Consider the following 26282-nt stretch of genomic DNA (forward strand, 5'->3'; position numbering starts at 1 on the left):
TATTTTCTTTTAATTTTATAAATAAAATATAGTGTGTTGCATACAAGAAACTTTATTTTATATAAGAACATGTATGAAATATCTATGAAACATTGGAAACCGACGTTATGCCACGATCCACGATGGTTTTTACAATTCACAACACAGCTTAAATTTTTAATGCTACTTTTTTAAATTAAACTCACAATATAGCAATAATTGCTTTAAAAATGGACGCTTTAAACGCTTTTCGGAATTTTTTCAATGAGAGCGGTTTAGATTTTGAAAATTTTTATAATTTTTGAAGCTCCTTACTTTGACAAGAGATATTCTGACTTTGACAAAAGAAAATTATTTCTGTTTTTGTTTGCGGTTGTTCTTATATAGCAACCGCTATAGCAGCGCCAGATCGCGTACAACGGTCGCGACCTAAAATAATTTCGCAACACAAAATTTTGACGGGCATTCCAATCTAAATTTATTTCCTTTATCTATGCATTCACAAAATCGTAGGTTGACAATTTAAGATATATGTTGGCATTTGCCTTGTTTTGCATTGTTACCTGTTTAGTTTCAATTTAAAAATAGATGCGGCTTTTCTTAGTTAAAATCGCCTTGTTCAAACTGGACACCTATATTCATCATACGCAGACTTTTAAAAAACCTATATACGTCTTCGCTGTAAAATAAAAATAGGAACCAATATTTGGACAGTTCAAAATGTGTATGAGATTTCCTGTTTCGAACGCCGATGAGCCACCCGGTATACTTTAGAATTCTTTAGGTTTATTTAAAACTTTCGTAAAGAGACTGTTATAGTAAAAAAATAAATATTAATGAATTCTTACCATTTATTGCACAGAGAACAGCGGATCTACCCTCTTCTTCTTCAGCAATCATTTTCCGGTCTACTTCTGGTATTAAGGTCAAACCATTTCTTCTCATCCATTCCCTATTTCCTAAAGGACAAAGTTAGTAATTTTTACAAAAAGAATATCAAATAAAAAATGTCTATACATATGTGGCGGATTCATCTCTCCAAAAAATCCTATATGGGTTTTTCGCCACTGCAAAAAAATCTACAAAATAAAATAGTTATTTTATGTACTTCTGCGTTAATCCCAAACGGAAACTACTTGTCAGAAGTTAGGTTTAAAGATATACAAATTTGCGTAACAAACAAAAAATGTTAACGTTTCGGAAAGTTTATCTCTTTCCGTCGTCGAAAGCAAAAAAAAATACAACGAATAAAGAAAAAAAACTATTAAAAGTATTTAAATTCAACTATTCGAGAACACTTTAGTTTTTTTTTAAAACAGATACGTCTACAAAAACCGTTGACGTTCTGTTAAAATGACATTATATCAAGTTAAACTTCAAAATTAACAATTACTACCTGATAACAATTACTTAAGAGTCCATTTGCGCTACACCGCTCGGGTCGGTCTCAGGGGTCGGGTAGAGCGGGTGTGCTGTGGAAGGCGGTCCGTTCACGATCCCCCACCGCCTGATTTTTGGTCGGACGCATTCAGTGTAAATCACATCTGAATAATTCCCATATTATTTGATAGAAGTATTTATTTCTCCAGCGTCAGAACTTAAAATAACGTATTTTTTAATTTTTTTTCATATTATTTTTAAATAAAAATAATATGAAATGCATTTATACTTAATAATGTTTTTTTTTAAATTGGCAATAAAGTAAACAGTATCATAATTCAGATAGTTCCGTAAGTAGGAGAGGAGGTATATGATTTTAAGAATAATTTTGAAGCAATAATAATAATCATAATAATGTTTATTTAAATATCTAGGGATACCATATTATGTATAACGTTTTGTACAACAATAAGTTAACATATTTCTAAATAAAAAAAACTGTAGAACTTAATACTAGTACATTTTTTTTTCATAACACAATAAAAATATTACAATTCTATATAATATATAACCATGTACATTTTCAAAATAAACACTAAAATTTAAAAAAACAGCCCTTATTTGAAAGTGAAAATTTAGTGTTGTATGTTTTTTTTAATGCCACATCGTAAAAAAACAAAAATTAAAAATGTAGTCCAAAAAATTAAAAAAAAATGAGGTGGGCCCCCCTTGTCACTTAAGGGTATAAAAATAGATAACAACCTATTCTCAGACTTACTGAATATACATATAAAACTTAATCAAAATCGGTGAAGCCGTTACGGAGAAGTATGGTAACAAAAAAATAAAAAAAAACTGCCCCTATTTGAAAGTGAAAATTTAGTGTTGTATGTTTTTTTAATGCCACATCGTAAAAAAAAAACAAAAATTAAAAATGTAGTCCAAAAAATAAAAAAAAATTGGGGTGGGCCCCCCTTGTCACTTAAGGGAATAAAAATAGATAACAACCTATTCTCAGACCTACTGAATATACATATAAAACTTAATCAAAATCGGTGAAGCCGTTACGGAGAAGTATGGTAACAAAAAAATAAAAAAAAAACAGCCCCTATTTGAAAGTGAAAATTTAGTGTTGTATGTTTTTTTAATGCCACATCGTAAAAAAAAACAAAAATTAAAAATGTAGTCCAAAAAAATAAAAAAAAATTGGGGGGGTCCCCCTTGTCACTTAAGGGAATAAAAATAGATAACAACCTATTCTCAGACCTACTGAATATACATATAAAATTTAATCAAAATCGGTGAAGCCGTTACGGAGAAATATGTTAACAAAAAATTTAAAAAAAACAGCTCTTATTTGAAAGTGAAAATTTAGTGTTGTATGTTTTTTTAATGCCACATCGTAAAAAAAACAAAAATTAAAAATGTAGTCCAAAAAATAAAAAAAAATTGGGGTGGGCCCCCCTTGTCACTTAAGGGTATAAAAATAGATAACAGCCTATTCTCAGACCTACTGAATATACATATAAAATTTAATCAAAATCGGTGAAGCCGTTCCGGAGAAATATGGTAACAATTTTTTTTTAAAAAAACAGCCCCTATTTGAAAGTGAAAATTTAGTGTTGTATGTATTTTTTAATGCCACATCGTAAAAAAAACAAAAATTAAAAATGTAGTTCAAAAAATAAAAAAATATTGGGGTGGGCCCCTCTTGTCACTTAAGGGTATAAAAAATAGATAACAGCCTATTCTCAGACCTACTGAATATACATATAAAATTTAATACAAATCGGTGAAGCCGTTACGGAGAAATATGATAACAAAAAATTAAAAAAAAAACAGCCCCTATTTGAAAGTGAAAATTTAGTGTTGTATGAATTTTTTAATGCCACATCGTAAAAAACAAACATTTTTTTTTTCCAAAAAATAAAAAAATTGGGGGGGCCACCCTTGTCACTTAAAGGTATAAAAAATAGATAACAACCTATTCACCGACATACTGAATATACATAATATAAAATTTTATCAAAATCGGTCAAGTCGTTTCCGAGGAGTACGGTAACTAAAACTGTGACAAGACAATTTTTTATATGTATTAGATTTCAGAAATCTGCATAAACCTTAGCCCGATCCTGTCGTGTTAAGCCACACCTATAATTCCAAACGCACGTGCTTTCAGCGAAAAAATATAGTTTTTAAATTCCTTAGATTAGGCCTTGCACAGCTTCAGCATTTGCCATAAAATAGCGAGCAATTTGTTACAAAACCATATATATTATATATCACTGTAATCACAAAACTTCAATCTATTTCCCTCCTGTAACAGAATTTTAAAATGTATTTTTATTTTCGAAAAAATTTAATCCAAACATAAGGTTTATTTTGTTGATGTTTGACCAACAAAATCTTAAAAATGAAAAAGTTATCTAAAAATGTGCTACACGACGGATTTAGTATAATCCTTTATCTTTAATTTCCTTCTTCGTATGTGTAAAAATACCTAGCCAGTTTTACATAAAACGTTAAATGCCGAACGCTTATTTTGCTACTTTTTCGGACTAGTGAAATGGACTCTTAATAAGGTAAAACCAAAAAGCCCAAACTTTCTGTATGATTATTTTTAATTTTTACGTATGTTATGTTCTTTAAAATCAAAAAAGCGATTGCTATACATTACTAACATCTACAGATGCATGAGCAATACATTTATTTTTATTAGATTGTATTAAAAAAGCCTCTTTTATTTTTCTTTTAGAGGCTATCACTTCTTTCATTATAATTTTGGCGTTATTAAAATTTATTCTGTGCCCTGTGTCCCATGAATGCTGACAAATCTCAGATTTGTGAAAATCTCCCTTTCTTAAATAATCTTTATGTTCTTTAATTCGAACATTTAAGGGTCTAGATGTTTCATCAAAATTTATGGAATTCACATGGTATTTCGTATATTACATTTTTTGTTTGTTGTTCTGTATTCATTGGTTTAGTATGTGATAAAATGGATCTAAGTGTATTTTGTTTTGAAAGATGTTCGTATGTTATATTGTTTTCCTATCCATATTTTTTCCGAAACGCCTCGTATGTATGGAATTGTAAGTTGTATATATTGTGTATTGTTATCATTGTGTCTATGATTTGGGGTTTGTATTTCGTTTAATGTTTTGTCAATAAAATATGGTGGATAGTCGTTTTTTATTAATGTATTTTTTATGTGGTTTATTTTTTTTATTTTTTATTGTTTTTAAAAGTGTTTATATAAAATAACTATTTTATTTTGTAGATTTTCTTGCAGTGGCGAAAAACCAATATAGGATTTTTTGGAATATCAAATAGTAGTGACATACCTATGATTACATTATATTCGCCATACCCTACATCCTCAGGCGCATCACCCATTCCAATAAATTGTCCCAATCTAATATTTGGCGATTGATAAATTTCAACGTCTACTCCTTTAACTGTAAAGAGTCCAGTACTACCTGCCGTCACTAACGATGAAAAACTGCTCAGTTCGACACTATTTTTGGAATTTTGAATAATCTCCGCTAAACCGTACACGTCACACTTTAAACCACAACCTGGAACAGCCTAAATAAATTATTAGCTTGTAAGTCGATGATGAATTTAAAAAATATATACTTGAAAATTTTTGCTACTTCCGTTGACATCGGATTTAAGTACATCTTTAACATATTTTAAAATGGCGGCAGCTATGGGATGTTCGGAATTAGCTTCGGCGGATCCTACGGCAGCTAGTATTAATGTCGGGCTCAAACCTTCAGCTAAAATGTCATCGATAATAGATTAAAATACATATACCGGGTGCGTCTCAAAAGTGGCTCACCCCTATAACTTTTTTATTTTTTTTTTAGATAAAAAAACGAGATTTGGTATGTTAGTATATGACATAAATTAGGATTGATTGACATATTCAATTGTTTTTGGTCACTTCCTGTTTCACCGGAAATGACTACAACTTTTCATTTTTAAATGGCACCTTCAGATTTTTTTTTTACTTTATTCGATAGAAAATGGCACTCTGAATAGAATGACATTTTTCCATATGATTTATTAGAAAGTGTAACATGCGGTTCATAACGAGAATTTGACTCAAAATACCAAGTGTGTGGTACCAAATTATTCGTAAAAAAAATTGCTTTTTTCAAATATACTAATGCGCCACCCTTGTTCCATTTGAAAAAAATGAGATATGATTAAAAATACGATTTGGGCATTTTTTAACCGGCCAGGACAAGACACTAAAAACATTAGACGATCAAATATATTTTTCCGAGGCTCCTTGAATAAAAATTAGTGTTTTTAACAGAGCCATGGGACTCTAGATTGAAATTTAAAATACAATTTTGTTTTAAGCGAAAATGTCAAAAATTGACATATGCTATGTCAATTTATTCAGAATGTCATTTTCTATCGAATAATGCAAAAAAATACCGAGGGTGACATTTAAAAATCATAATGTTGCGGGCCGGTGTGGACTCGACCTAACCTCACAATATGGCCCGCCCTCGGATGACCTTAACATCGCATAGACACCGCAATGATTCATTCGTTCGAGAAGAATCGAGTCCCACTGGAATGGACTAGTACATACGAGAACATTCGAAAACCTTCTCTACGCACCTAACGATCTATGGACAATTCTAGAGTTCTTTACCTGTCGGTATAAAAGCCGGCGGCGGTGGCCTACAGGGGGCAGTTATAAATATACCAGTGCAGTTGACGCGCTAAAATTCAAAATAAATTCTTAGTTATAAATCGTTTGTAAATAGTTCTATAAGTCTTTTATCGTTATTGCTTTTGTTAATTAGTGTTAAATAAATAGTGTTTAAATAAATTGTGACTTTCTATCCACACGGAACCGACGAAAAACGTAACAATTGGTGTCAAGTGTGGCGTGTGTGATAGATTAGGAAAATAAAAAGACAGACAATGGCTCCGAAAAAATTGTTGAAAGACTTGAAAGTGTCGGAATTAAAATGCGTATTGGAAGAGAGGGAATGCGAAACAGATGGAAAGAAAAGCATTTTACAAGCCAGACTGAGAGACGTTTTGATTGAGGAAGGTGAGGATCCTGACACCTTCTGCTTTGAGCTGGAAGGTGACCTTGACTCGTCCTTACAAAAATTAGAAGACAATTTGAATAATAAAATCAGTGATAAAATTATGGAAAATTCCCAGGATTTAATCAATACATTAGAAGATAAGATCATCGAAAATTCTAAAGATATACAGGCCAGCTTTAATAATAAAATAGTAATTTTGGAAGAAAGTTTTAACAATAAAATAACAGAGATTGAGGAAGATGTAAATAGAAAAATCGAAATTTTAAAACAAGAAATAGCAAAGGCAAATTCACCAAAATGTCAAGAAACATCGGAGGCACCGAAACTAGTCGAAAATAAGTATATCTCAAAATCAGTTATTAAGCCTCCACAGTTTGACGGAAAAACCGCTTGGGCCAATTATTTTTGCCAGTTTGAGGCCGCTGCGAGAGCGAACGGATAGACAATCGCTGAAAAGGCTACCGCTTTGACTGTCGCACTGCGAGGAGATGCGACTGACATCCTGCAGACACTGTCACCATCGGAACAGGGAGATTATCAGCAATTGGTACGACATTTAGAAATGAGGTACGGCCAAGCTCATTTGGAACATGTCTATCATTCCCAGCTAAAAAATCGCATTCAAAAGTCAAATGAGTCTCTGCAGGAGTTTGAAGCCGACGTAGCCCGTCTCGTTCGCCTTGCGTACCCTGCTACGCCCGAGAATGTTATGGAGCGGTTGGCAGTACAGGCATTCTCCGACGGCTTACGTGACAAGAAACAAGACAAGCACTTCTCCTAGCCCATCCAACGCACTTGGTGGATGCTTTAGCACGTGCCCTAGAATTCGAGGCCGCGAAACAAAGTTCTCGGTCTTTAGGAAGAGTACGGGCCATCGACGAATGTTCCGACCAATCTGTGGAAGGGATTGTTCGGAAAGTAATGGACCAGTACATGGGCAAGAAGGGACCGATTCGTTGCTGAAACTGCGGACAGGTAGGACACGTGCGAAGCCGTTGTAAGGAGAAGAACGAAGAACCGGCTTCGTCGAGGTCGGAAAACTACTAAGGGTCGAAATGAAGGGGCACACGTCGACCTGTACCCAACATGCCCCAACGAAAACTGCTCAAGTCGCCTCGCTACAACACAAATTCAACATCATTTTTGTGGATGGTTTTGTTGATGGAGAGTTCCGGACTATGCTGTTGGATACAGGTGCGACAAAAACTATCATCAGACCGGACATTCTTAAAACATCGAAGAAGGTTAAAACAACACAATGGCGACTACGTACAGCTACAGGAAGCTCCGCTCTCATCCATGGAGAGGTAGATCTTAATTTTGTTATCGGAAGCACCTGTTTTAATCATCGAGTGTTAGTAGCAGACATCGAAGATGAACTTATTCTCGGAATGGACATCATGACCACTAGAGGTTTTGAGCTAAACCTCAAACAAGGAATTTTGAAAATAAATGAAGAAGAAGTGGTTCTGCATCGAAAATGTGAGGAGACGCTTCGCGTGGTGGTAGCAGAAGATGTTTCGATCCCTGAGCGCTGTGAGATATTTTTGGATGGTTGCCTAGAAGGTAAAATGAATAATGGGAGTATTATTCTGTTGGAGCCAAGGAACCATGACAGCGAAATAGGACGAGGGATCGCTGTTGGAAAAGCCCTGCTACGAGCGAAGAAAACTGTACCGGTGAGAGTAATGAACACGAATTATTATTCTGTATCCTTGAAGAAGGGAACCCTCTTAGGGTACTGTTGTTCGGTCTCCTCAGTCGTTCGAAGCGTGGAAGCCTCCAAAGTTTCGACTTCAAAAATTCCGGACAAAATGGTGAAGGAGTTAGTAAACGTTAAAGGATTATCTCCCGAAAATAGAAGAAAATTGAGAAACCTGATAATCAAGTATCAAGATGTGTTTGATAAAGGAGAAGCAGGACAGAGAGGTCGTACCAATTTAGTACAACACAAAATTGATACCGGAGATGCACGACCAATCAAACAAAATCCGAGAAGACTTCCGCTCGCCAAACGTGAAGAAGCTGATAAAATCCTTCGAGAAATGAAAGAAGAGGGTGTCATCGAACCATCTAACAGCCCGTGGACATCGCCGGTAGTACTAGTAAAGAAGAAAGACGGTACCACCAGGTTCTGTGTTGATTATCGGCAGCTCAATAATGTTACCAAGAAGGATAGTTATCCCCTGCCGAGGATAGACGATACTCTAGACACGCTGGCGGGGTCAACGATATTCTCTACGTTAGATCTGAAGAGTGGATATTGGCAAGTCGACATGGCGCCGAAAGACAGAGAGAAGACAGCGTTCTCGGTGGGCTCCGGACTGTGGCAATTTACCGTCATGCCTTTTGGATTGTGCAACGCGCCAGCTACCTTTGAGAGACTAATGGAGTCTGTGTTAAAGGGACTATCCTGGATACCTGTTTAGTGTACCTGGATGACATCATAGTGGTTGGGAAATCCTTTGACGATCATCTGAAGAATTTGGAAGAAGTTTTTCAAGCGACTAGGGAGCTCTGGTTTGAAACTTAGCCCCAAAAAATGTCATCTGTGTCAAGAAAAGGTACACTACTTGGGACATGTAGTCTCCTCCCAAGGAGTTGCGGTAGATCCACAGAAGACCAAGACAGTGGAAGAGTGGCCAATACCTAAAGATAAACATGAACTACGAAGCTTTTTGGGACTATGCACATACTATCGCCGCTATGTACAGGGTTTCGCCACCATCGCAAAACCATTGACCAGACTTACCGAAGGCGAGAGGCGTTTCTCTTGGGACTCAGATTCTGACGAGGCATTCCGAAAATTGAAGAAGGCCCTGACTAGTGCGCCCATACTTAGCTACCCTCTTGGCAACGGAAACTTTATATTGGATACCGACGCTAGCAATGTTGCGTTAGGCGCTGTTCTGTCGCAGATCCAGGATGGTCAAGAAAAAGTCATTGGTTATTTTAGTAAGACATTGTCAAAACCGGAAAGGAACTACTGTGTAACCAGACGAGAATTACTAGCAGTAGTTAAAGCAGTGGAATACTTCTACAAGTATCTCTATGGAAGAAAGTTCTTGTTAAGAACAGTGAGGGCCTGGTGTAAGAAATGTGACATTTGCGCAGCCATTAATGGGCCACAAAAGCGTGGTAAAGCCCCTATGCGCCAGTACAATGTTGGTAGTCCCTTCAAACAGATGAATTATATCTTTTACTAGAAGAACTTGAATTTCCAGATATCATTGCCATAACTGAGCACTGGTTGAATTTTGATGAGCCTGTGTTTATTAAAAATTATACCACAGTAGCCAGATTTGATAGAACAAATTTTTCTCATGGAGGTACTATGATAATGTCTTTAAACAACGACTTTTCCGAGGTAACTAGGTACAATGATTTGTTATCTGAAAAAGTATTCGAATTTTCCATTGTCCACCATAATGCTTATCACCTTTACATTATTTGTATTTATAGAACACCTGACTCTGACGTGCAATTATTCTGTCATAATCTACTAAGCTTGCTTGAGTCCCTGCCCTTAAAAAGCAAATTAATTTTGTGTGGTGATCTTAATATTGACTTTCTCAGTGTATGTGCTGCTCAGGAGTTTCTTCAGTCCATTTTTGATTCTTTTGGAATAGCCATGCATGTAGGCTCACCTACCAGAATATCCAATACCAGTTCTAGTACTATAGACTATGTTGTGTCATCTTTTGATCCTAACTCCATCACCTGCAACGTCTTTAGCTCGGGTCTCTCTAATCATGAAGCAGTTTTAACTGAATTTTCGATAAAGTCCAAAATCAAAAATGCCCCTCGTAAATCATGCCGTATTTTTTCTGAAAAGAATACTCAAAAGTTCAGACACTTATGTAAAATAACCAACTGGGATACTAGCTCTTATGATGCCGACACCGAATTTTCTATTTTCGTAAAAACATTAACCAGTCTAGCGTTTAAATCCTTTCCTCTTAGGCCTATAAAAAATAAGCATAATAAACCTTGGATCACTAAAGGTCTACGCATATCTTCTAAAAACATGCGTTCATTATCTCACTTAAAAAATTCTCAGACAGTCTCTTCTTCCACAAATACGTAAAACTATACAGAAAAATTTATCATAAGACTATAAGTGCCGCTAAGGACCTTTATTATAATAGGAGAATAGTCAATTATGGTAATGTTGCTAAAGAAACATGGTCTATTGTGAATGAATTGAGAAACAAAGCTTTTCTTCGTCTAGCAATATCTCTACCTCACCTGAGAACCTTAAAGATTACTTTGTAAATGTAGCGAAAAACTTAACTAATACCATATGTCCTCCTCATGATCCACTTTCTTATCTCTCTAATGATAATGTAAACTTACACAGTTTCTTTTTTTCGCCCGTAGTTCTTGAAGAGCTTCGCAGTACAATTAATACCATCAAAAATAAATCCTCTTCTGGGACCGACGGGCTAACTTTAAAAATGTTTTCGAATCTGCCAGAAAGCACTCTGAATCACCTAACAACTTTAATAAACATGTCGTTCCAAAATGGTATTTTTCCAAAATGTCTTAAGACGGCAATAATCATTCCACTGCACAAAGGAGGAGACAAAGATGAAGCTTCTAACTATCGCCCAATTGCACTCCTTCCAACGCTATCTAAGATCATAGAAAGGTTGGTTAAAAACAGGCTGGTATCTTTTCTGTTTAAGTACAAAATACTTACTGAATATCAATTTGGATTTCTGAGCAACAAGTCCACAAATGACGCTATGTTTTCCCTCCTTAATAAAGTTTACTCCAGCCTAAACAACCATCATTCTACAGCAACAATTTTCTGTGATTTTTCTAAGGCGTTCGATTGTGTAAATCATGAGAACCTAATTAATAAACTGCAGCACTATGGGTTCAGGGGATCATCTCTCGAATGGTTTAAGTCGTATCTGAGCAACAGAAGTCAACTTGTGAGGGTGGATACCACGTTGTCTTCTAGCAAGCCAATAGAATGTGGAGTACCACAAGGCTCAGTACTAGGCCCTATTTTGTTTCTTCTTTTTATTAACGACATTGCTAACATAAACATCAGTGGCAAAATATGTCTTTTTGCGGACGACACTAGCTTCACTTGGAGCAACAAGGACATCGCGGCACTTCATAGGATTATATCAAATGACTTAATCACCATTAAATCTTGGTGCGATTCGAACCTCCTGAGTCTCAACATTTCTAAAACTAAGGCTTTGTCGTATAAAAACTCGTTGCAGCCTTTTGTACTTGACAACACCACCATTGACGTCGTAAAATCCGTAAAATTCTTAGGGCTTGTTGTGGACAATTCTCTGAAATGGGACATACATATCGAAGCTTTGTCGAAAAAATTGAGCTCTGCCTGTTTTGCATTAAGGTCTGTTTCTAAGGAGCTTAACTTGTCAGTGGCTAGAACTGTTTATTATGCACTTTTTGAGTCGCACCTCAGGTATGCCCTTCCATTCTGGGGTACGTGTTGTGCGGCTCAATTTGACCGCATTTTCAAGCTCCAGAAGAGAGCTGTTCGATATTCACTGGGACTAAACAGCAGAACTCATTGCCGGGGCTTTTTTAGAGAATTAAAAATATTGACTCTTCCTTCCTTATTTATATTTGAATCCGTTTGCCTAATACGTAAACATGTATCAGCTTCTCAAGAAAGGCCATCTCACACTTATCCACTCAGGAACGCGGAGCAAGATCTTTATCTACCTACCCCACGCTCAGAGTTAGTTAAAAGTTCAATATTATACAACTCGAAAAAAATGCACAATCACCTGCCATTTGAAATCAAATCCATAACATCATTTTTTTCATTTCGCAAAGCATTGAACTCTTATTTACTAGACAAGGCTTTCTACGCCGTAAATGAATTATATTTGAATTGAAAATTGAATTTGATCTTGAAAACACTGGTCTAATGTTTGCTATTGCTATATTTACTAATGACATCGAAATTAATTTATTTAGAGGTCATTGATATTTTGCTATAAACTGGCTAAATATTTTTGAATATTATTTTATTTTTTTTTGTTCTTTGACATTGTAAACATTTATATATGTTTATTTTAACAATAAGACTGACAATATTATTTGTATAATGTTTTGTATTATCTTTTGTTTGTTTGTTTGTGTACCTTGTTATTTTTTACTTTGTTTGTTAGTTTACCTTTGTCCACAAATTGAAAAATTTTTTGACAATAAAGGCATTTATTTATTATTTATTTATTTATTTATTTACAGACCATGCTGCTTTGAAATGGCTGTTGCAGTTTAAGAATCCTGAAGGGCAGGTAGCTAGATGGATTGAACGATTACAAGAATTTGACTTCGACACAGAACATCGAGCTGGGGCAATCCATCGGAATGCCGACGCACTTTCCAGAAGACCTTGCGCTAAGGACTGTAAGCATTGTTCCCGAGCAGAAGAGAAAGAAGTGAAACTCCTAAGAACAACTGTGGTTAATGATAGTTGGCAACCCGAAGATCTTGCAAATGACCAAACCAGTGACCCAGAATTAGGTTTAGTAATTAACTGGAAAAACACAGGCCAAAGACCAACGTGGGAAGAAGTTTGCAGATATTCGCCGAACGTAAAGTCGTACTGGGCCCAGTGGAATTCCTTGGTAATAGACAACGGACTACTTCGCCGTGTGATCGAGAGACCGGAGGGACAAGAAGAGAGAAGACAGATCGTCATTCCAAAGAAGAGGGTCCCAGAAGTCTTGGAGGAAGTTCACAATGGAACCAGCGGAGGACATCTTCGTGTTACCAAGACACTTGGCAAGCTGCGTGAACGGTTCTACTGGGTGAACTGCAAAGAAGATGTGAGGGCCTGGTGTAAGAAATGTGACATTTGCGCAGCCATTAATGGGCCACAAAAGCGTGGTAAAGCCCCTATGCGCCAGTACAATGTTGGTAGTCCCTTCGAACGAATAGCGATCGACGTGGCTGGTCCTTTCCCGGAGACGAACGATGGCAACAAATACATTGTGGTAGTAATGGATTACTTCAGCAAATGGGTCGAGGCCTACGCGTTGCCAAATCAAGAAGCGTCCACGATTGCTGATGCCCTTGTTAAAGAATGGATCTGCAGGTTTGGTGTTCCCATGGAGCTTCATTCAGATCAGGGAAGAAACTTTGAGTCCAATCTGTTCCAAGGCGTCTGTGAAGTCCTGAACATCCGCAAGACCAGGACGACTGCTCTACATCCACAATCCGATGGGATGGTTGAACGCATGAACAGAACTATCAACCGTTATCTGGCCAAAGTAGTCTCTGACCACCAAAGAGACTGGGACAAATTTCTTCACCTGTTCCTGTTGGCCTACCGTTCATCCGTCCAAGAATCTACAGGGCAAACTCCAGCCAGCATCGTTATGGGACGGGAAGTGCGCCTACCCTGTGATCTGAAATTTGGTTGCCGACCGGGAGAAGAAGTCGCCGGAGAAGATTATGTCCACACACTACGTCAAAGGATGGACGACATTCATCAGAGAGTCCGCCTAAATATTCAAAGTGCTAGTGACCGAATGAAGGAACACTACGACATTCAAGCTGAGCATGGAGGATACCAACCAGGGAAGTTGGTGTGGCTATATAACCCGCAGAGACGTCGTGGGTTATCTCCGAAGCTACAATCCTCGTGGGAAGGGCCATACGAAGTCATGGATAGAATTAATGACGTCGTATACCGTATCAGAAAATTGCCAAAAGGAAAACCGAGGGTAGTCCATTTCAACCGTTTGAGCCCCTACCAAGGCGAAATAGAAGATCGTGCTGGGACCGTGAGAACCTGCAGCTTTGATCCCCCTGATTCGGAGATGTCCTTTGACGATTTCATGGCCCGATACAACAGCAGTGAGAAGGCTCGCTATGGTGTAACCAAAGAAGATCAACGAGACCTCTTTTCCGTGCCTCCTGATTATTCGCTCGCTCATTGTGTGGCTCGAGATTTGCGGATGTCCAGAGGAATCGCTGCGACGTTCAATGAGAAGTTTGGGCGTGTCGGAGAACTACGCCGACAGGATCCAGAGGTTGGAAGCGTCTTGAGGCTAACCGACAATGCACATGGTCAAGCAAGGCACATCTTCTACCTGGTCACCAAGGAATGGTCCCCGAGTAAGCCGACTTATCTCAATCTATGGAAGACCCTGATTGAACTGAGAGAAGCCCTGCTAAACAACAACATTGCACGATTAGCCATTCCGAAGCTGGCGTGTGGACTCGATGGTTTGAGTTGGCGTACAATCCGGAACATGATTGAAGTCTTGTTCAGATTTACGGGAATCGAGATCCTCGTTTGCTGCTACAACCCAAAGCTGAGATCGGGAGAGAAAACTGTAGACTGCTATTTCTACCAGACTTCGCAATGTACCAGGGGCCAGCTTTGCAAATACCTTCATTCACCGTATAATCTCGGGACGAGCATGTACTTAAGAAGGGGCAGTGTTGCGGGCCGGTGTGGACTCGACCTAACCTCACAATATGGCCCGCCCTCGGATGACCTTAACATCGCATAGACACCGCAATGATTCATTCGTTCGAGAAGAATCGAGTCCCACTGGAATGGACTAGTACATACGAGAACATTCGAAAACCTTCTCTACGCACCTAACGATCTATGGACAATTCTAGAGTTCTTTACCTGTCGGTATAAAAGCCGGCGGCGGTGGCCTACAGGGGGCAGTTATAAATATACCAGTGCAGTTGACGCGCTAAAATTCAAAATAAATTCTTAGTTATAAATCGTTTGTAAATAGTTCTATAAGTCTTTTATCGTTATTGCTTTTGTTAATTAGTGTTAAATAGTGTTTAAATAAATTGTGACTTTCTATCCACACGGAACCGACGAAAAACGTAACAATAAGTTGTAGTAATTTTCGGTGAAACTGGAAGTGACCGAAAACAATTGAATACGTCAGTCAATCATAATTTATGTCATATACTAACATACCAAATCTCGTCTTTTTATATGAAAAAATAAAAAAGTTATAGGGGGTGAGCCACTTTTGAGACGCACCCGGTATTTATTATTATTTGTCTCGTAAATAAGGGCCAAATATTTTAAGAGATCTGGACAATAGAAACATTAGAAATTACTACTAGTTAAAATAGTTATTTAAGAGGCGGCCTTTATATTCAATATTTCTATAATATTAATCAGAATATGTAATCACCTTGCATCCAGATTTTTGAAACTTCTGGTGTTCCCTTTGTAATAGTACCAGTTTTGTCAAACATAATAGCTTTTACTTTGTGCGCATTTTCCAACGGGCCTGCGCCTTTTATAAGAATACCGTTTAGGGCACCAATTCCTATAAAAAGAGTATTAAAAAAATAAAAATAAATATATTTAAAAATTCATATATTTTAACGCTAAAAAAGTGGAGATAAATTCACCAGAGACGTGCATATGGGTTATCACTGGAATATTTAAAAAAAAACATGTGCGCCACCGACTTTTTTAGCCGACTATACCAATAGGTATGGTAGGTTATTAAGATCGACAAAAAAATTTTTTTTTTAATTTCACTCAAAATGAGTTATTTGGGTCATAAATGACATAAATACAAAATATTTTCATGGTGTCTGTCTGTCTGTCCGTCTGTAACACGATAACTTAAAAACCGCTAAACCGATTTTAACCAAATTTGGCACAAAAATACTGTGGCACTCGGTAATCTGGCCATTAGTTTTTGGTGGGGGTGGGGTGTAGGTAAGGGAGTATGGGAGGGGGTTAAAAATTTTTAAAAATCGTAACTCCAAAATTACAGTAGCTAGCGAAACGCAGTTTTCAATTAAAGATTAGGAATAATATTTGCAACAAAATTTGTAATAACATCAAAATCAGTCAAAGTCGCAGTTTTTGAGATAAAAAAAATTGGAAAAATTCCTTTACTTTGAAACTAAAAGAACTGCCTACCAACTTTTTATTAACATATTTTAGTATGGGCGCCAATTTTTTCTTTTGATATCAAAATTGTATAGGCCGTTTAATGCCAATTAAAAGCCATCTCTTCATATTTTGTCGAATTCGGCCTTCTTGATGAGATAAACGCTATTTTATTAATCACATTTAATAAAATTAAAACAAAAATAAAATAAATAAATCGTAATATATTTTACCTAATTTATTATTAAATATTAATACTATTAATTATTATTACTATTAGTCCAACCTACAGCAATTTGAAATAAAAAATAATGGTATTTAAGATAATTACAAAAAAACTAATTTTTTATAAGGAATCAATGATTACTTACTTAAAACTTTCGCAAGTTAATGATATTAAATTTTTTTAAAGGCTGCTATTAGACTTGGATCAAGATATAAAAAAATATCAAGATACAAGTTTTAATCGGCATTAAACTGCTTACACTATTTCGCTAACAAGAGAAAAAAATCAGTGGCGTACATGCTTTTTTTTGGAAAAATATTCCAATGATAACCCATATGCACGTCCCTGGCGAATATATCGACACTTTTTTAGCCTTAAAATATGTCGCATTTACTTTTTTTTACTTTTACCCTAAAAATTTCATTCAAACGCTAAAAGTACTTGGAAGAAAATTACAATAAATCGAAAAAATAGTAAGACGTTAACACCCTGTAGCTACGAAACAAAGCAGAATCGGACCTATGCACATGTGTTTTGAAACACCCTGTATAGAATATTAAACGGACTATGATACTGTATAAATATAGCACAGTACTAATTGCTTACCAGTTCCTACCATCACAGCTGTTGGAGTTGCTAAGCCCAAAGCACAAGGACATGCAACAGCTAAAACACTCAGTGCACATCTAAATACAAATTGCAATATAATTTCAGTCTTTGTAAATCCATGCTTCTCATGGTCTGAAATAGGTAATTTATCTATATCAATAACACCAACGATTGACCATATTATTAATGTCAGTAGGGATACACCGATAACGCCCGGCACAAAATACCTTAAAAAGATATATTTAAAGGAATATGTCTCGAATAAACGGTCATACCAACCCTGCAATTTTATCTGCCAAATGCTGTATAGGAGCTTTGGAGGTTTGTGCTTCTTCGACTAACTTAACTATTTGAGATAATGTGGTTGCTTCGCCCGTATGTGTAGCTTCTACGATTAATAAACCATACTGATTTATTGATCCGCCTATGACTGTACTTCCAATCCTTTTAGGGACAGGCATACTTTCTCCTGTTATTAAACTTTCGTCGCACATGGATTGACCCTAATAAAAAAATGTATAGTCTCTACAACGATCTTTCTTTATTACGTCATTAATCTAACATCCGTTTTAAGCAAAGACATCTAAATGGGTAGACAGAACACTCCATTCATAAAACTCAATTTTTTAGAATCATACATGGTTTGACACTTTTATGAGAGTTAAAAAGAGATGGGTACATAAATATGCGAAGTAAATATGAGAACACGGTTGAGTTTTCACTATCTTTCTGTCATTTGGCTCTATCAGTGGCGTGATGTTTTTTTTTTTATCAAAAACTGATGAATTTTATCAAAAATTGATTGGGATTGGCTCAGACCAATTTTCCATTATAACTAGTTTTGCCTGAGGTCTAACTGAGGATAATTCTAATTTCACAATCGAAAGCGCCAAAAAATAAGAAAATATACGTATTTTTGTAATAATCTACTTATAACTAAAAGTATCTAAATACGCTACTGTAAGCATGGCTAAAGGTAAAAAAACGTAATGACACTTACCGTCGACATATCAATTCTGGGTTAGAATAGTCCACCTTTTTACAAACTATGCATTGGAGAACCATTGTAGATAGTTAAAAACTACTTTAAATAGTTTTCTTTGCAATAAACATTAATAATTATTAGAAAGTTGTTCAAAAGGTACAAAAACTTTCAACTACCGCAGAAAACTCACAACCGCGCGCTGTCAAATATAAGTTGAATGAAAACAAATGAAAACGTCAAATGTCAGCGTAATTCTTACAGATTTCGACAATTTCGTAGTAAAGATGAATCCACAGCGATGCCGCTAGTTGTCATTGTAATTTCCCTAATATAATTTAATTAGAAAACTAAAAATAATTTCAAAGGTATAATCCTGGCACAATCTATGTATATTAATTAAAGTTATATACCTATACAAATATTTAGTTTAATGTTTCTATAGGTACCCAAAAAACATTAATAACAATAATAACACTTGGAACTCGAACCGTATTCTATCACATACCGCGTAAATCTGTCATCATCGATTTTTGCGGAACACGGTTCGTGATCGCGATAAAATGTAAATTGTTTTGTCTGCCTTTATTTAGATGTCTTTGATTTTAAGGTCTGTCTTCAATCAGTTCGTGTTATTTAGAAAATTTTAAGTGCGTTCCGAAATTAATAACACAGCCACACAAAAAAAGTAGTCTATGCTTTTAGCAAACCATCATATCCTATAGTATTTTTCGACGCTGAGCACGAATCCGCTATCAGTGATGAGATTTTTTTTTATTTTCTCCTACTACATTTTCCTGAATTTTCACGGATTTTCACCAGTTTTTGATGTAAGAAAAAAATGAGACGTGATGGCGTAATTCTGATAGCGAATTTGTACTCGGCGTCGAAAAATACTATAGAATATGATGGTCTTGTAAAAAGCATAGACCACTTTTTTTGTGTGGTTGAGTAATTGGGCCGTTCTGATTTTCCGATTTTATTAATTTCAAGTAGGTATGTTTGTCCTTTATTTATTTTGGATATGTTTAATTTAAAAATTAGGCGCACACCATTAACATTCAAGGATCATCACAAATATTTCATATATCTCTCGTACTCTCTCGCAGTTTCGAAACCCAATGTTGAACATCGAAATCGTCACGGATTTTTACAACGAATGGTTACTGTATTTGAAGTATCTTGAAAAGTTTTTTTAACATGATTTTTATTTCCTAATTATTTTTTAATCAAATAAACTATAACCTGTGTATGTATACACTATTTTTTTCCCAGGTATGATTTCGACACACAATGAGAGAAAAAAAGCAGATGACGTCCATACCAATCCATTTATTTAACTAAAAAAAGGTTCTAATATTTTTTAAGTTAACTATGGATGGGTTTATACAGGGTGGTCCAAACTGTATTCCGGAAACTTCGGCAGCGTATTCTGCAGATAAAAATAGGTAAAAAAGTTCGTATAAATGTATGTCCTACAATGCTTAGTTTCGGAGATACAGGGTGTAGAAGTTTCATATTTATTTCGATATTTTTTTAAATAATTTCTGAATTAAAGTCAACATTTGGATCAAATCTGGTGTCTGGGAGTTTTTTGACAAGAGAAATTTGATTTTGATGTCAATATAACTCCTATTTGTAGGGGGCGCCACCTATATTTATTTTAACTGTTTTGAAGATGAATAATAATTTTTCGTCCGTACATGTATAAAACCACTGAGTGAAAGAATATACATTTCCATGATTTTTTACGTAAAAAATGTCTCTTGGTAAAAATCTCTACGAGCAACCGTTCTCAAAATATTTAGAATGAAACACAAAACAAATACAAAAAATAAGCATGTTGAGTAGATAGTATTTGACTGAAATGATAAATTTAGGAACTTTTTATTTTTTTAATTTAATCATAAATTTTTGGCACGAAAACATTTTAAATTTTTGATTTCAGTTTAATAACTATTTAGTCAACATGTTTAATATGTGTCAATGACAGGTATTGATAATTTATGTTCTAAATATCTCGAGAACCATTACTCCTAGCGATTTTTACCAAGAGACCTGTTTTTACGTAAAAAACGTCGTAAATGTATATTTTTTTACTCAGTAGTTTTATACAGGTACGGACGAAAAGTCATTACTCATCAAATCAGTTAACAAATATGTAGATGGCGCCCTCTACAAGTAAGAGTCATATCAAAAATCAAATTTCTCATATCAAAAAACTCCCAAACACCAATTTTCAACCAAATATTGACTTTACTTCATAAATTATTTGGAAAAAATCGAAATAAAAATGAAAATCCTACACCCTGTATCTCCGAAACAAAGCATTTTAGAACATATTTATACGAATTTTTTTACTTATATTTATCTGCAGAATATGCTGCCGAAGTTTCCGGAATACAGTTCGGACCACCCTGTATCCGTCATCTCTTGTTGTTTTTAACCAGTTTTATTGGTTTATTTCAAAAATGACAGATCATATTTCAATATTATTGGTTTAACGGAACGATGAATGACACACGGACGCCGATGCCTATGAACTCGACTTAAAATTTTTGAGAGTTGTCAAACTCTTGCCAAATTATAGGTTATAATTTTGTGTCAAATTATGTCAAATAGAAATTATAAATATCTTGCATTTTGGACTGTGTTATTACGTGTGTTTTGTGCTTTTTAAAATTATTCTTATTTCTGCAAAACGAGTATCTGCTATCTCCCTATCGTGTCTGAAAAAAAATGAAGTAACACGAAATATTGAGTTTTATTGTTATAAAGCAAATAAAATTCTTATCTCTTTATCATATTAACGCATAAATATACTTCCTACATGTGTACATATTTTTTTGTACCGTTTTTTTGCTCTCCTGTAAAATTAGGAATAATGGAGTTAGCAGTTTATCACATTTTACTGACGATATATTCTTTTACCGAGAGACTATAGCTCATAATATATTTCTAAAAAATTAAAAATAATTACCTGTAACACTTTTCCATCAACGGGAATTTTTGCCCCAGGGACTACTTTCAAAATATCGCCTCTTTGTACTAAATCTATATGCACATTATTTTCCTTAATGACATCTCCTTTAGATCCAAGGACGACTATTACGGCATCTGTCGCTTTCAGTGACAGCAGTCGACTTAATGCTTCCGACGTTTTTCCTTTCGCTATATGTTCTAGCCATCGTCCTGTTAAAGAGATTGAAATTATAGACATTGATAATAAAATTAACACATGTTTTAGATACCTAAACTGATAAATACAAACAGCATTGGTGGAGTATCAAAAAAGGTTTGCGGTGACGTATTCTGTTGCATAATCATAGCAGCGGTAACAACACAAACGGAATAAGTATACGATATAGACGTAGCCATCGCTATAAGTACATCCATATTAGTTGAGCGATGTTTTAAAGCTCTATAGGCTTGAATAAAAAAGTGACGGCCGCCTAATATTAAGACCGGTGTCGACAGGAGAAACATTAATAGGTTTTCTAAAGATAAACCTAAAATAAAAAAAGTATACATATTAATATAAATTACTATTTTTATCTAAAGGTGGCTACACACACTACTGCAAGCTTGACAAGCATGCATGAACAATCTTTTTGTACAGCCATGCATAATTTACCTTCGCCGCCACACGATACAGGCATGCTTGAACAAGCTTCAGTTTATGCCGCGAAAAAGAAGAAGGAAGTCCTCGAAAAAGAAGAACGAATCCTAAAGGCATTTATCTTTTTAATAACGGCATCCTTATCGGCTTGGCTGTCAATTAATCTATACTTATTAAGTAAAATTTTGTATGCTGCATCCTTTTTCACCCTATCATGATATTCTGGTGATTTAATTCGCCAAAGACACGGCTGATTTTCGAAGGCGCGAATAAAATCTTCCAATAATCCTCGATTGCTCCATTTAAGTCATCCTCCTCCTTTCATTCCTCGTCATTTACGATCACGGGCTGAACTAATTGTTTGTACAAGCTGAATACATGTGGTACACACGTACCGTTTCACTTGCGCAAGCATGGCTTGTCCAAGCTTGCATGATTCAAATTCAATCATCAAGCGGCTTGCAGAAAATGCTTGCGCAAATCTTCCCTACAGACGCTACAGTTTGCTTGTACAAAAAGATTGTTCATGCATGCTTGTCAAGCTTGCAGTAGTGTGTGTAGCCACCTTAAAACCCCGTCTACAGATAACGTTTTACCTTATTACCTGTTCAGTCAAAATGTATCAAGTAAGGGTGTCAAAAAAATAGTGTATCTAACTTGTAGGTGATTCTACAGATAAAAATAAGACAACAAGTTCCTATGTACAGGGTAGCACCCTTTTACATAGTAAAAAGCTGCTTTGGAACAAGGACTGTATATATTCTAAAGGACTGTTCGATCGCGTCAAATTGCCGCTGTCGTAGTCGCCGTGGAATGCTACGTCACGCGCTGACCAGCGCTCCACAGTGCGGCGGATGGTTATTCTAGCGTGACAAAATCTCAAGAGCAATGTTTGGGACTTAAAATCTAAGAACGTAGCAAATGGTCTAATATATAGCAACTATATGGTTAAATTTATTTATTTATTAACAACTTAATTTATTAATAAATAAATACAAGATAATAAAACTATGATATTACGTACATGACACACAAAAACCGTATTGTAAACTATTGCAAAAAACTCTTTAGCAGTTTTTTTAATTAATTTGTAATCTTGTGACACCCTCTATAATTTATTTTAAAAAAATATATTTTATTTTGAAAATAATAAATAAGATAGATATTTTAATTTTAATTTTAACACTCGGTAATTGTAAATTCATATATAGTAAGTATCTAAGACAATTTTTTAAACTCAGTGCCTTGTGATGGAGTTGTTTTGTTTTTATACTATCCGATTGAAATGAATCTTTTTGGGCATTCACCTGTTAAGCTTGAACTCCCTGTGACTGTGACTACCTGTGTTGGTAACTATTGGTAACTCAAAAGATCTACATCATTCAATATATCGATATTTGAAAAAATAGTGAAAGTTTGATATCTGCAGAACAAAGGCACGAAGGATTTTAACAAATAACATACGTACAGTAGAAAAGTACATACCTTTGGAAATCTTCAACATAATTTGGCTTTCTAATAAAATGTATAAGCACTTGTAAATATTTTGTTTTCGTATGATCTCTGCCTTGCTGAGCAGAAAACGACCAAATTTGGTTGATAAAAATGTATCGAAATAACAAAGAATATTCATGCATTTTTGTATCAATTTTAATGTCTACTGTTTATTCTTATCAGTACACATTTTTTGGCTTATTTCTAACCAAACGCTTTTGTCCCGCTAAATTTATCTTCCAACGCACTGTGCGCTCGTCCGGCAAATGCAAAAATAACTGTCAATGTCTAAAATCTTTAGCGCCAACTTCAACTCGGTCAGTAGATGACGTAAAAAACTGACAGTGCAGGAAGATAGGAATCGAACTATCCTTATCTCTATAGTATCCTTGGCTTTGGAAATATTTTCATGGTTTTTTGGTTTAAGTATAATTTTTATTAAATTAATAATAATGTAAGAGTTATCAACAGAAAAATTGATTTTTTATTTAGGAGACACCCTTTATATTTTTAATTAAGTGAAAAGAACTTAAATTACCTTTCCAAAAATATAGCACACTTCATATTTTGTTATGGTCCCTTTCAAAATAAAGAATTTTTTCGCTGAAGAAGAAAGTTCGCTACTTTTAGCTAGTAGGCTTTGGACCCCTTATTGATAATCTGCCCCTAATGGAACTCGAAAACATATTTTTCCAGCAAGACGAGGCACCGCCTGAGAACGCCGAAGTTATCAGCAAAGTTTTGCAGCCAATTTCGAGAATAATTGAATAACTAACCAAGATCCCAGCCGTTGGCCGTCGGGGCCGCCGGATTTAGTGCCTGTTATCCTTAGTGGATTTTTATCTTTGCGGAAGAATAAAGGTTCTTATTTTTAAATTTCCTGTATAATCTAGACAAAAATTAGAAGTAGTTAGCAGCGGTTATTCGAGGGTATCTTTCACCCTCACTGAGTTTGGCGAATGAATTCCGCGAGAAATGTTCAAAAACTGAACCTAACCAAACCTAACCGTCTGTCCATAACAGAAGAGGGGGGAACACCTGTAGCAAAATCTCATAGACATTTTTTAAAATCTCATGTCTTGGTTTGCTATTAATTTTTATTGTTATTAGATATAGTTTAAATTGTGTTGATGTTATTAAATATAGTTTAAATTGTTATAAAACTCTGCATCTCTCATTGCAAATATTATTTTCGTTTTAATTGCTGCACATAGCTAGAATTTTTTTGCATTACAGCCGGCGCCGTTCAAAGCCTACTTATTCAAAGTGGGCATATTTTTAAAAACTCTGTATCTCGAAGAGGAATCGAGCAAAATATCAAGTATGCTATATTTTTAGAAAGGCAATTTTAAATTCTTTTCAATAGATTAAAAATATACAGGATGTCCCATAAAAAAATCAAATTTTCTGTTGATAATTCTTTAATTATCAATTTAAAATAAAATTATACTTAAACCATTAAATTTTACATAAAAAGGTGCTTTGGAAAGGTTTTCACAAAAATACAAAATTTTCCATAGCAAAAAAGTTACAGCAATTTGTTAAAAATGTACATTTTTAAAAATCACCCCGTAACTCATAAACGGTAACAGATATCGATGTGCGATTTTCAGCATCATGTTTTTGATAAAAATTGAGCTCCAGACACCAATATTAGTTTTCGTCTATCTCCTATAACAAAGGTTGTTTCCCTTTAAAAGCGTCGAATTTGACCCACCCTGTCTAGAGAACTGCGGATGTCGTCAGAGTTCTAAACTCTTTCATTTCAACTGATGGCAAAACGGCAGGTAAAACGTTATGGGTAGATGGTTTAAAAGCTAGCAGTATTTTTGAGGCAGGATTTTAACAAAGCTTCACCCCTTACAGATAAATATAGTCTAAGGATAGAGGTCGTTCGTTGTTGCTAAGGAAATATTGTTAATCCAAATATAAGAAAAAAAATTATAGGTCAATGGTGCCCGGTGGTGTAGTGGTACAGCTCTCGTCTACCAATCTAAAGGTCTTGGGTTCGAATCCTGCAGAAGGCAGTTCATCAACCGACTAGTTTTAATAAATAAAAATAGTTTTGGTTGCCATTTTATTGAAAAATTGCTCTTTATTCAAAATCTCAGCTAGATAGGTGTTTCCTATACCTATCTAGCACAACCTAATATAGTTTTAAAGAGCATTTGAATCTGCTTCGATTTGTTTTGAAAAATACAGGGTGTTGTATTTGAAATAATGAAGTTTTTATGTAAAATAAATATTTAAAATAAACCGGCAATTTTTGATACCCATGTATACCTTAAACGAAGCAATCAAATTTTTCAGTAAAGTTTATTTCCTTGGCTTAGAAATCAGCAAAAATTAATTCTAAAAAGCAATCTACAGCGTGTTCACAATCTTATACAGGGTGGGCCACTGAAAACTTACAATGGCTATAATTTTTAAACCAAAAAAGATATCAAAAAAATAAAAAATACCGTTTCTATAATATCGAGGGGGAATACATATGACGTATTTTTTGAACCACCCCGACCTACCCCTTAGGAGGCACCCCTACTCACTTGAAAATCTTAAATGGCAACACCCCACTTGTGGCGTCTTTTTGGAAAGCTCATGAAAAATGCTAAATGATGATCATAAAGTTTTTAGGGTGAAATTGAAAAACTACCCTTACACGAACAATTAGGTGGACATTAATGAAAAAGGTGATTTTTTTCAGCATAAGTTACAAATTGGAACCCAGCTAAATGAAGTATTTTTCAAACCACCCCAACCCACCCCTAGGTGGCTCCCCTCACTTCTAATCTCAAGATAGCGATACCCCACATGTGACACTTCTTTGGAAAGCTAATTGAAATTGCTAAAAGATGGTCATACAGACTTCAACTTAATTACTGGTTAGTGACAAGAAATGTAGGTGTGACAATTTGAAAGAAATTTAAAATGATAATTTATTTTAATAATTGCTCAAAATAACAGCCGTTTTGTTCCATACAAAAAATACAAACGATTTTCAAATTCTTCTC

The 26282-nt window shown here is 35.2% G+C and overlaps 1 protein-coding gene across 12 annotated transcripts in view; it reads right to left on the minus strand.

Moving 5' to 3' along the window:
* LOC115883099 (copper-transporting ATPase 1) overlaps positions 1-26282 on the minus strand; it is a 120309-nt gene that overhangs the window by 29423 nt on the left and 64604 nt on the right. For all 12 annotated transcript variants that reach the window (XM_030901386.1, XM_030901383.1, XM_030901382.1 and 9 more), the window contains 8 exons: positions 21410-21667; positions 21139-21350; positions 17456-17679; positions 17174-17403; positions 15626-15763; positions 4999-5141; positions 4704-4947; positions 828-938 (listed from right to left, as the gene is read on the minus strand). In XM_030901386.1, coding sequence (XP_030757246.1) covers positions 828-938; positions 4704-4947; positions 4999-5141; positions 15626-15763; positions 17174-17403; positions 17456-17679; positions 21139-21350; positions 21410-21667 — 1560 coding nt within the window. The remainder of the gene's footprint in view (positions 1-827; positions 939-4703; positions 4948-4998; positions 5142-15625; positions 15764-17173; positions 17404-17455; positions 17680-21138; positions 21351-21409; positions 21668-26282) is intronic.

The sequence above is a fragment of the Sitophilus oryzae genome, unplaced genomic scaffold (genome assembly GCF_002938485.1).
Source record: "Sitophilus oryzae breed Bouriz unplaced genomic scaffold, Soryzae_2.0 scaffold_1809_pilon_pilon, whole genome shotgun sequence".
Classification (NCBI taxonomy): domain Eukaryota; kingdom Metazoa; phylum Arthropoda; class Insecta; order Coleoptera; family Curculionidae; genus Sitophilus; species Sitophilus oryzae.